The 12,785-nt window shown below is 35.5% G+C and overlaps 1 protein-coding gene across 1 annotated transcript in view; it reads left to right on the top strand.

The window, feature by feature from the left end:
* The window catches only part of LOC135213843 (uncharacterized), a 138,735-nt gene extending 127,543 nt beyond the window's left edge, over positions 1 to 11,192 (top strand). The window contains exon 4 of the mRNA XM_064247947.1: positions 6,042 to 11,192. Within this exon, the coding sequence (XP_064104017.1) occupies positions 6,042 to 10,546 (4,505 nt within the window). The 3' untranslated portion in view covers positions 10,547 to 11,192. The remainder of the gene's footprint in view (positions 1 to 6,041) is intronic.
* The last annotated feature ends 1,593 nt before the right edge of the window (positions 11,193 to 12,785 follow it).

Raw genomic sequence — 12,785 nt, 5'->3', positions numbered from 1 at the left:
TTAGCAGTATAGTTTTTAGCTTGTGGATGAATACGGGGATTTTTCTTTTTGAGTATCTTGGTATGTGTTGCTACTATAATTACTCAATAACTTACCTATTCATTGTGCACAGAGCATATTTATAATATGATTGTTCATATTCATTGGAATATGTTTTGAATACAGGTTTCTATTATATGTTGACCCTTGTTCTCTATATTTAAGTGTAGGAGCTTTAAGTGTTCATGTAACTATAAGTAAAGTGTGTCTTGGTCCTGGGCATAGTTTAAGAAATACACAACTGTGAAGCACCACATTATCCTGTGGGCAAGAAGGGTAGTGAAAGCCTAGAGGTCTTGCAGTCAGAGATATCATTAGTGCTTATTGTTTCAGATCCTGTTTTTATTCATTTCTGGTCATTATAATCCTACCCCCCAGCGTGGTGAGCACACCTTCAGTGTACTCTTTCATAAGCAGGTGAAGGCCTACCTGTCCATACTGGTCATAATTCAGCTATTGATGTCAAGGGCTGTGGTGTCCATTGGATTTCCTACAATCATCCCTGCCAAAGTTGCTGATGTCATGAGTTTAGCAATGTTCCCATAACTGTCCTTACTGCAATATTTACATCATGACTAAAAGAATGGCTTAACACGCATATTACTTCTTGAGCTTCAGCTCAATTCCTCTAATGTTTTGTTTGTTATTAGACAATTATTAATGGCTGTTGGTTGGATATTTGACCATCCCAGTAACTAGAATAGTGCCTAAGTGACGTGGTTGGTATGGTGTTGGCGTCCCACCTTGGTGGTCATAGGTTTGATTCTCGGCCATTCCATTGAGGAGCGAGAGATGTGTATTTCTGGTGATAGAAGTTTACTCTTGACGTGGTTCGGAAGTCATGTAAAGCTGTTGGTCCCGTTGCTGAATAACCACTGGTTCCATGCAATGTAACACCATACGAAGAAACAAACAAACAATAACTTTAGTAGCTCCATCTCTCAAGATCTTTTAGTTTATTTAGACTCAAGTTTTATAAAATGGTTTGGGAAGAACTTTGGGTTGTGTGTACCAAGGATGACAAGATTATGACTGATCACATGAGAAAGACCAAGAATGTATTGTTATAAGAAAAAGTCCAGGCCATCCATCAATTCTGAGATTCAGGTCCCATGAAAGAAGCATTCTAGTGTGTTGGATCCTGTGCTGGAGCCAGGAGGCTGCAGAATATGGAACATTTTGAAACTAAAAGCAACAAGGTTTAATTAATCTGCAACCTCCTTTGTAACAATTGAAACCCCAATGGCTTATTAAGAGCTGTGGTGAGAACAATTACTTTTCAAACTGATTGACCAGAAAGGTAGCAAGGCAGAATATATAGGAGCATAGAACTGTCATGATTAACAAAAGGTGCATTATTACAAATAGGGTACCTTTTCATTAGTAGGCATCTTGAACAGTATGACTTGGAAAAGGGAGTAACCTTGTTCTCATTCATTCTTTCTTTTTTCCTACAAGTGCTGGCTCTTGTTTTGCTTGGTGTCAAGGTCGAAATAATCTTATATGTGAGAAACATGATGAATATATACTATCAATAATACTGCAGCTATAACTCCATAAAAAATTACTATTACTTTTGCTCTTTACCATACTAAACATTTTAAGACCTTTTCCAACTTTTTACTAATATCACATCCCTCCCTGACCTTCTGTATCCAAGACTGTGAGTATATAAATGACTGTAGTGCTGAAATGATGTGGTGCTCACTCCAAGTGTTGATTTGTGCATTTCTACAAACCTTAAGGAGATTGCAGAACTTATGTAAATTTTAGTAATTCTGTATTATCTTTCAAATGTGTAAAAATGGAAGGTTGTCAGAATACCAGCTTAATTTTGGACCTGTGCACTACTGTTAAAATGAAGGGTTGGTCCTTGCATAGGTCCAGATCTCATATTTATTTTTTACATATTTCTCTTGAAACATTTGACAACATATAGGTATCCCACACTTTCTTTATTATTGTATAGTATCCTTTAATACTGGTGTACTAGGTTTTTTTCAACCAGTGCACTCGTATTTATACATCATTTGTCTCAAAAGAAATTTAAATTAAAAGTGAACAAAATGTAAATATGTACTATATGCATATTTATATCTTATAGTTTTGTAGATTCTAGATTGTATTTATATTTCATGGGCATTTTTAAAAATGGACCAGATCAGGGAATGGTATAGTAGTTGGGTTATGAGGCTGAACTCCATTAAAATGATAACATTATTGATTAGTGATCTCATACAGATTTTCCATCCCATCCTCCCCTTAGGTGGGTGAAACTTTGTTGAATGAGTCTGAATCTTTAAATATTGTAGGTGTAACTTTTGAGAAACATCTAATAAAAGTTTCAGCAAATGCCACATGAAAGTTAAGTATTGTTTGTAGGGCCAGTATTTATAACAGTGATACAATCAGTGCAAACTGTTTTAGGTTATTGTACTTCCTTTATTGGAATACTGTTCTCCAATCTGGATGTCTGCTTCTGCCAGAGATTTATCCCATTTTAGATAGAGTGGTTCGTGATGGTAGGTTTGTTTCCTAATAGTAGCTGTTATGACTTGGACCATCGACAGATGGTCTCTTGTTTTTCACTTTTTCATAATATGTATTTCAACAGAAATCTTTCATATTCACAATTGATCCCTGATCCCCTTTGTCTGCCGAGAGCAACCAGATTTGCTGAACAGGAGCATCATTATGCAGTAAATATGTCTCACTGTCAAACCTCTCAGTTCCAGAGGTCCTTTATTCCTCACACCATTGGACTTTGGAATGGCCTCCCAGAGATGTCTTGCCCTTGGAACATATGAAGTTCAAGCAAAAATGCAATGCATCACTACCCTGGTGCTATTCTTGCATTTTAATTTTTTTTTATTTATTTTTCTTAGGAGTGAATTCTCTTCTTTGTTTTTCAATTTACTTTCTCTTACTTCTTCCTAATGAACTCCATGTTTTTGGAAGCTTGAATTTCAAGTCAGTGGCCCCAGTCTGAATGAAAATAATAATAATACTTATTAACAAGAGTTTTAAATACTAATACATAGTGTAAAGGTGTAAATTTATGAAGTTGCAAAATTAAGCTTATTACAAGGTTTAACTTTCATGTTTTTGTATTTGCAAAAACAAGTTATTAGTACTATATATGTATACTTAATTGAAAATTTTTAAATATTTTTAAAGTTTATAATGTTATTGGTTTTCTGTAAACTATCGAATCTTTAATACAGTCTATAGTATTCCTTTGCATCTTCTTAACAGTTCTTTCTTCCCCTACCTTCAGTCACATTGTAAGCATGATAGTTCCTTGTTGGACAGGTCAGTTACATGTTTGACTACCGATCTCAGGGTGCAGGTTTGAGAAACTTATTTCTTGATGTGGTTTGGATCCCACAATAAGCTGTAGGCCCCATTGCTGAGAACCAGTCCCCGGGTTACGACGGGAGTTCCGTTCTTGAGACACGGTGTAAGCCGAAAATCGTCGTAAGCCGGAACATTGTCAAAAATTCTAAGAAAACCTTACTTTTAATGCTTTGGGCATATTGAAAACTATGTAAACTGCATTCTTATTGAATTTCCATTAAAAAAAACCTTAAAAATATTTATTATTTTGCATTTCTGGAGTTATATTTCTACTGCCAGATCGGCGTTGTAGCCGTCGTAAACTTGGAAATAATTTCTGATAAATATAATTGAAAATATAGTTGCAACGTCGGAAGCCGAACCCGTCGGAAGCCAGGGACTGCCTGTATACTTGACTTTTGTAGGCATAATACCTGTTTTTTCTTCTGAATTCTCTCTCTCTCTCTCTCTCTCTCTCTCTCTCTCTCCTCTCATCTCCTCCGTCTTCTCTCTCTCTCTCAATCTCCTCTCCTCCTCTTCTCTCTCGTATCTCGGCTCTCTCTCTCTCTCTCTCTCTCTCTCTCTCTCTCTCTCTCTCTCTCTCTTTAGGAACTGTGGTTGGTAGTACTGTACGAGTACATATTGCCAAACTCATTATCTGATGGATCTAGGTACATGCCCTTTCTTTTATGTAAAAATTGACACAAAATACATGTTATATAATGTGTCGTCAGTCGTAATTCTCTAGTGGTATAAATCATACTGGTAATCATATTTTGCTTAGATTAAGGAATTTGGTGATGGTATATGAATTTATCTGATAGCAGTAAATTAAAAGCAAGTCAAACACATAATTCACTTTTGGTATTCATGCAAAAAAAAAAGGTAGCACCATATTGAAGTAATTTTTATATTCCTTGTTTAACTCATGGATCATCGTTGAATAACCCACATGACCCAAGTTCTGTATGTAAAAAATACATGTCAGTGCTAATAAATACCATGCTCATCAATATGATGTAGAGGAATTAATATATATTATACTGATAATAAAATTGCTAAAAATACAAAATCCTTTTTTTAGAAAAAATATAGGTTGCAAGCACAAATAATTGATTCACATGTTTTTAGTATTTTTTCCATTTCTTAGTAAAAAGTTATAATAAAATAGCCCAAAAAAATTACACCTAGAAATTTTATGAAAAATCAGGGGTAATCTACTTACCCTGTGCTATGGCATCATCATAGAGAAGGGGAATGGTTTAAAGAAGTTGGCACAAAGCCAAATCTCTGATTGCTAACTAGATGGCCATTCATGAGCATTACCAATAAGGAACCAATCCCAGACCCTGAATAAAAAATAATATACAATACAGTACATAGAACCTGGCAAAACGCTGGGAAGCACACTAGTATGGTGCTTTGAAAAGCAAGGAAGTGTCATTCAAATGATAAATTAATGATTGTATAATTACAGTTAACAATCATAAGTAATTGAAAGAACCCAAGTTGTGAAATCATTTTCTTCACCTGAAGGCGGAAAGAATGATTGAAAACTTGAAAAATTATGAATTAGCAGATAAATAATGAAGCATAAGTTAGAAAAATGTTGGAAAATAGCAGTCCAGCCGAGAGGAAATGATTTAAGGAATTATGAACACAGCTGTTAACAGCTGTGTGAACTCAGAAAACTAAGGAATGAATTTGATGAATATATACCTGAGGGTTTAGAGGGCACATTCATTCTAAGACTTTTGTCCTTCTTGCACCTGGATAAAAGGCTGTCAAGTTTGGAGAGACTGAGACCATGAAATGTGGCAGTGTAATAGTGACTGATGGAGGTTGAGGTGAATTTTATTGTTTAATTATATTATTTTTTCCCCATCCAAAATAGCATGTATGGTTTTTAGTTTCATATCCCATTAAGACTAACTTTGTGAAATTGTAAAGGCTCTAGTTTAGATTTGCCTTATTTAAGAATGCAATAGTTAGGGAGTGAGGAATGTAGTTTCCAATTCTGATTTTGTAAGTATATGTTAGGATTTAAAAAAAAAAAAAGATCTGTATGGATGTGTACAGGTAAGTATTATCAGATTTACTTTTCAAAGTAAGACTGAAGAAACTTAATGAAAGGGAGAAGTGTAAAGCTGAGTTGCAGGGAAGAGAGGTTTCAGAGTGAAATAAAGCTTAACTTAAATGCAAAGCTCGTGAGGATCAAAAGTTCAGTAGCTGGAGTATGGGTGGAGAGAAGCATATTCTCCCAGCCATGCATCTTTGGACAGTAGACTCAAAAATATTTGAGAAAAAGTAGATAAGCATCTACTGAATACGGGGATAAAATTGTAACTGTTGTTATGTGTAATTGGTGTTGAGAAGGCTTATTAGATTTGCATGGGAATGAAACAACTTGCTTGTGATAAAATCGTAATCATCCTAGAGGTATTTTATACTGTATTTCCTGTCTTGATTATTTATTCATTCCTAAAGGATAAAAAAGGATTCAGCTTTGTGGATATGTTTCCATACTTAAGCAATGGTTTTTCATGTAAATGTTTCTTTTTGTTACTGCTGGAGTTATATTATAGGGGAGCATTTCTTGTGGTTTCCTTTTAATATTTGATTTATAGAAGTATGGTTATTCATTTTCCATATATTTATCTTTTCAGGAACATTTATTCAAGATCCTTGGTCTGTGCCTGAATTGAATTTGGAAGAGCTATGCATCGAAATTGTGGTTCAAGGACAAAGGGAACCTCCAAGTTCCCAGAAGGAAAGCAGAGTTAATGTTGCGAGTAATGAAACAAAGACAACTGATCCATCTAAGCTGGACAGAGATGCAAGGAGAGAAGCTTTGTGCTTGGAGAATAAAGAGACAGATAACACAGTGTGTGTCAGTAACACTTCAGATGTGGAGTGCCTTAAGTCTAGTACAGGTAACATAGGTCAGTCTTTGGAAGTTTTAAAGTCTCAGGTGAAAGTTAGTTGTGATGTGACAGTACATGAGAGTAGTGATATGGAATCAGAAGAAAGTAGTTCTTCAGATGGTCTGAATGAAACTTGTACAACTAAAGATGGTGAAACAGATCTAACAGTAAACTTATTACTCCCTGATAGTGGAAGTAGAGCAGGCACTAGTAATGCTTTGGAAAATTCCAGTGTGCAAAGATTAAAGCAGTTACATACAAATGATGAAGGACTCTCTTCAAGTGAAAAAAATCAAGAAAAGACTAAACACCCTTTTGTCAGTGTTGAGAGGGAGAAGCAGACCTGCAAGAAATTTTGTGGTGGGCCATCTTATTGCAGGAGTGCTGATACAAGAGCAAAGGTAAAAACAGAAGAAAACACAGGGGACTTGTCACATGAAGAGGAAAGAGATTGTTCTAAAACACTAAAAATGGATACTTTAGTAACAAGGTGCTGTATAAAAGATGATAATTTGAACTGTGATGAAAGTAAGACACATATAAAAAATAAGAGTATAGATTTATTGGATCTTCCACAAGCTGTGTCTCCTAGTTTAGTAGATGTAAAGGAAGTCTCACGTTTGAGTGAGCTGTCATCCTTGAAAGTAAGTGAATTGCCAGTGAATTCCTTACTAGATACCTCATTTGATTCAAGCCTCAGTATTTTGTATGAAACAGACAGTTGTATGTTGGATTTTGCAAGTTCCCCTAATATTCGGAGTTGGATGAGGTATAAGGAAAGTAAGCCAGGTGTCATAAAGAAGGAAAAGATTGATACTGATGTTTCAGAAACTAGTCTTATTTATGGTGAAGAGAAAAAGATAAGAGGCCTGTCTAGTGACTACTTTAATACACTTCTAGAAGATTTAGATTTTGAAGAAGAGTTCTTTCAGTGTCCTACAACTGAAAATCTTAGTAGTACTTTTGGTGAACATTTATCAAGTTCACTCTTCTTTGGTGAAACTGCCTGCTCTTCAGCAACTTCAGTTGAAGGAGCACCTGTTTATGTCAGCAGTATGTCAGTGTGTACCTCTGTACTTGATCTGTCATCCGTTTCAACTACTGTGACTACTGTTATTTCTCCCACCAGTAAGCCAGGTTTGAGTTTTTCTTCCTGGAGTTCAAAATCCACCAATGGTACAGTTCCTCTCAGTGGTGTCTCCACAACTGTTAGCAAGGGGGCAATTCCATCACCAATATCTTCTGCAACTAGTGTAACTCATTCACTAAATCGAGCTATTACAAGTATTCAGGATATTTCCTCTCTTCCTTCTGCCTGTGACACAAGTGAAAATAAAATGTTTAGTGATAAAGTATTAGACAGAGATATTAAAGGAAAGGATGTATGTAATCCTTATAATAAAAAACTAGTTTCAGATACAAATTTGTTGGCAAAGAATTTGCAAGAACAGGAAAGTAGCAAAGGATTATGGAACCAAAATGATTGTGAGACGGGCATGATTTTCAAAGAGGAAGTGCCTGAACCTACCTCAAATGAATATTCTAGCATTGAGAAAACAGGAAATTCCAGCAAGAATAAAGCCAGCACTTATGCTGCCAGTATGCTTGAAACTCCTTTCATATCCATTGACTCTGATGATGAAATTCAGATTATTATGCCGAAAGAAAAGTCACTTACAGACAAGAGGAAAAGTACAATAACCACCGTTCATAGTGATGTTACAGCTGAGGTAAGACTAGCATCACAAGCCAACTGTTTGTCATCAGTAAGCTCCTCTTTAGAGCATCCCAGCATACTACCTGTTGGTGTATGTTCAGAAACTAGTCAAAAAGAAGTGAAAGATGGTAGGCTCAAGGATTTGAGTATTTCTCAAGAGGCACAGGAGACAGATGGTAGACATCAGGTACATAAGCTAGATACTGGCAAAGATTCATCTAGCACTCAGGAAAATAATTTGATGTGTGGTATAATGGATAATTCTGTTGTTCATGACCCAAGCTGTTTCAGTCCTAATGCAAAAGGATTCATAGAGTTTAAAGAAGATTCTTTGTCAGAGAGGCCTCCAGCAAAAATAAAATTTTATTTTGGGTTAAAGAAGACTGATTTTACACTTTGTAAGGACCTTGAGGTTAGTTATACAAGTAAGTCAAATATTTCACAAGAACTATTGGATGACATAACACTTAAAGATAAACATCTTGGAAGTCCTGACAGAACCTCCATGCCATTCTCGTTTGAAGTTGGAAGCAAATTTGGTTGTACTAAATCCAGTCCCCAGCACAAAATAATGTCTCCAACATCAGATGATAGTAATGTTGGAGTAATGGATGTGGATGCAAATAATGTCAGTTTTTTGTGTTATGGTTCATCATCTGAAACCTGTTCATCATCATCATCTGATGATGATGATGGTGATGATGAAATGGAGTATGACTCAAGAGATCTTGGAGACAGCAAAGTGTTTTCATCATTGACAAAGAATTTTGCGCCGGATGTTTCCAAGGAAGTTACCACATCCAATAGCGCTGATTTAAGCACAAGTGTTTATGATGAATCTGGAGGAGAGAGTGAAAGTGATCGTGAAGCCATCTTCAGGAGACGCATATTGTTAGGTAAAGGTGTTTTGAGAACTGATACGTCTGACTCTGACAGTCATGTATTTAAGAAACCTCTGCCTTGTTTTAAAAGAAAATTGGACTCTGATTGGACATCAGAATCGGAATCACAATCAGAATTTGAAGAACAAAGTTCACTACTAATGAAATCTCCCTTTTATGTTCCTGTTATGCCACTGAAAAAGGAGGTAAGAAATCTGCACAAACTACCAATGGAAACATATGAAAACTTGCTTTCTGCTCCAAAGATAGCCAAGAAGGCATCTGCTTTGCACAAACCAACTGTTCAGTCATCTGGAAAGCTGCTTTTGTCTCCAAAGTTTCCTTTGCAAAATAAGTTCTCATCTGGGAAAAATTCATGTGCTGGTAATATCCCTATACACAGTACCCAGAAGCAGATATTTATTTTAAATAAATCCACCTTAAGTAAAGATGCCTTAAGGAATGCAGAGCCCCCTCAGGAGAAGGAGCCACTGTGCCTATTAAAGGGAGAGAACAATCAAAGAACTCCTTTCCAGACTTACCTTTTGCAAAGTCCAAATTCATCCTCACCGCTTTCTCATCAAGGTAATCAAAAACCACCACATCATCCATTCCAGAAGCATACCATGCCATGCAGCACTTCTATAGCAAAGCCTTTATTGTGCGATTCAATATCATCATCATCATCATCATCTACATCATCATTGCCAAGTACAAATACTGATCCTGTAGCCTCACCCTTGACATCTTTAAAGATTCGTTCTGTCATTGACTGTCAGATGCCTTCTGTCACAAACCCCAGTGTGATTATTCCTCCTGTATTACGTAGCAGCTATGCTCCTGTCCAAGAGTGTATGCAGAATGTGTCTAAGGATGTAGGTAGCTCAAATAAAGTTAACAATATGCAAGAAAAACTTATAGTTCTTAAGAATGAAACTCCAAATGGTCCTGTGATGAAGGTTCTAAGAGTGAATGTTATTCCAAATAACAAAGTAGGGTCCCCACTCCCAACAGACGTCAGTGGATCTGGTACCCGTCAACTAAGTGTATCACAAGCTCCAAAACCTAATGTGAAAGATGCAAAGCCCGTTGTAACTTGTGCTGTGACAGCAAATCCTAGTGTGTCTCTTGTTTCTAATGACTCTCTGGAGGGTATCAGAAGTAACTGTAGTAAAAGGAAAGATATTCCAAAGGATTTTAGTAGTGATGGAACAAAAAAGCAGTTAATCACAAAGATAAAAGTGGGTGGTGCCAATGAAAGGTATTATGTAAGACCAACATTTACCATGATGAAAGCTATATCTGAAATGAGGAAAAATAAGGACCAAGATACAACTAATGATGATACTGAAGTAGATTGTGTAGAATTACCTGATGGCGTTCCTATAAGTCATCCACTTCAAATTCCTAATGAGAGATCTCTAAAACATTGGTATAAAGTTCATAATAGTAAAATGTTAGCCCGTACTAAGAAACGAAGAAAAAGAAAAAAGAAATATATACTTCAGAAAATACAGAATTTAGTGAAAGAGAAAGTACAAGAAACTGTCAGCAGGAGCAAAGATGAAATTCCAGAAATGGTTGCTGTATTTGTTGGTGGTAAACTTCATATATATAGCAGAGATACAGATATACAATCGGCTCAATGATGTAATTTTTTTTTAGTTTTTTTTATTTTCTCGGAATTTGTACTGCTTGTAAATTATTTGAGTTCTGTATTTCATTCTCTTCCAAGTTCTTTTAGTTTTTTTAATACATTAAAAAAAAATTACACTGGTTGTTTTAACAGAAGCTGAGCCATGGGGACTATTATGGTTTTTATTGTGTGATGTAGGAAAGGTTTTTTCTGAAAGAATGATTTGTTTCAGTTGTACACTAGTCATCCTGTATGTGTTTTATTAAATTTGTACAGTAGTCCCCCTCTTATGTGCGAGAAATTGGCTCCAAACCCCTTTTCGAAAGCACAGATTTATGTAAGATAACAGACCCCATAGAGCATCTTATATGTATGTTTTTTCTATTGGGCGCCTCTGAAATATTTGCCGCTGCAAAAATGAACTTATTTTCATCGATCTGGCTTTGCAGAAAGAGAGATGTCAGGAGCAGATATGATGGAGGTTTCCACCAAAAATACTTTCATACTGAAAAATCTCATTGTATGTTTTTTCTTGTTTTGTAATTCATCAAAAGTCATTGTAAGTGTCATAAGACTAAAGTGATCATACTACATTCCATAAAAGGAAAAGGATCATGTTCAAGATTTTGTACAATCTGAAGCTTTTTTTTTTTTTTTTTTTTTTTCCTCTTCCTTTTCTTCTTCTTGCTTCTTCCTTTTCTTCCTTTCTTTCTTCCTTCCTTTCTTTCCTTTCGTTCTACTTCTTCTTCTGTATCTGCAGTGCTGCTACAATTTTTTCTTTACTTTGTTACTTTACGGCCTCTTTTGGGCTGGCCAGATTTTTTCAGTGTTACTAATTTTGCACTTTGAGGCTAAATTAACAGATGTCAACACATAAAGGCTATTTCTTGAACAGGCACTGATACACGTGTGGACAAAATGGATGCATGGTAATGACGAATCTATATGAAAGACGGAGTGGCAGGTATGCAAATGACCGGATGGTGCACAAAATATAAAAAAAAACAGCAAAGAAATTTTTTTTATGTGTGAAAAGCCAAAGTTGCATATAACGTGGGACCACTGTACGTTGTATAGAATCACATGGGATTTCTAAGCCTGGCTGGATTAGTTTGTTAAAAGCAGAATAAATTTTGGAGGGGATTCAAGTTTTTCTCCCCACAAATCAATGGTATGAACAACTTAATATGGGCATGTTTTGGATTTTATAATAGTAAGAAGAGTACTGTAATTCTGCAAATATCTTGCACAGAGAAATATTTTCAGAGATTATTGCAACCTCCATTATAGGTACTTGTTTATTTGCAGTATTCTGATTTGGGTAAGAGTGTGCCTTGGAATGAAAGAGTTCTTGTATAATTTGCCTTACTGTTTTAAATGTGTAATCTCTACTGTACATGTTGAGAGTTTTATGTTTTTATTTGATAATTGCTCCTCTCGAGAGTTATTTATTTCATGAATGGTTTAGATAGGTTATGTTTACAAATTCCTTTGTCTTTTGAGTCACTAATTGCAGCGATCATTGATTTTTTCAACTTGTGAAAAGGGGAATGCTCTGTTGGTACAGTTTTAAAGCACTGGTTGTTAAGTTTAGAGTTAAAGGTAGAGTTACTTAATAGGGAAGTTGGCTTCCCAACAAACTTTTTATTTATTTTTCTAGTTTGGCTTTCTAGTAAATTTTTTTATTTAATTTTTTATTATATTTCTTATGTTGTTAATAAAAGTACAGTTGTGTTTGAAAATTATTGAAAAATAATATGATTCTCACCTTATATTGTTGAATTATTGCCATGTTCCATTTTATTGCCCTTGACAGTTTAAATTCTCTCTCTTTTTCTCATAACCTTAGTTTTTGCCCCTTTTAAAAATGAACACCATTTAACTCAGTGAGGGTATAGAAGTTTGATGCCTTGATCTGATTTCAAATATATTACACTATTATCGTCTCTCTCTCTAATAACTGAAGGCGGTCTTTTCAATACGGAGTACCTGTTTTAAGAAATTTCCCAAATTTTATATCCTCTCTTTTGTATTAAAATGTTCTTTTTCCACTAAGACTAATGCCTTTACAGTATTCACTCAGAAAAGGACTAGAACTGTAATTTGCACCTTCATTCTTGGACCTTCATGTAGTCATGGATGGTCAAGGGAGAATGGGAACTAAGTACAAGTGCATTTCCTCATCTTGGTGTTTGCTCCATTTTAATTCAGAAAAATTAACAGTACAGTAGTCTAGCTTTGTGATAGTATGT

The sequence above is a fragment of the Macrobrachium nipponense genome, chromosome 43 (assembly GCF_015104395.2).
Source record: "Macrobrachium nipponense isolate FS-2020 chromosome 43, ASM1510439v2, whole genome shotgun sequence".
Classification (NCBI taxonomy): domain Eukaryota; kingdom Metazoa; phylum Arthropoda; class Malacostraca; order Decapoda; family Palaemonidae; genus Macrobrachium; species Macrobrachium nipponense.
This window is presented reverse-complemented; position numbering and strand designations above follow the sequence as displayed.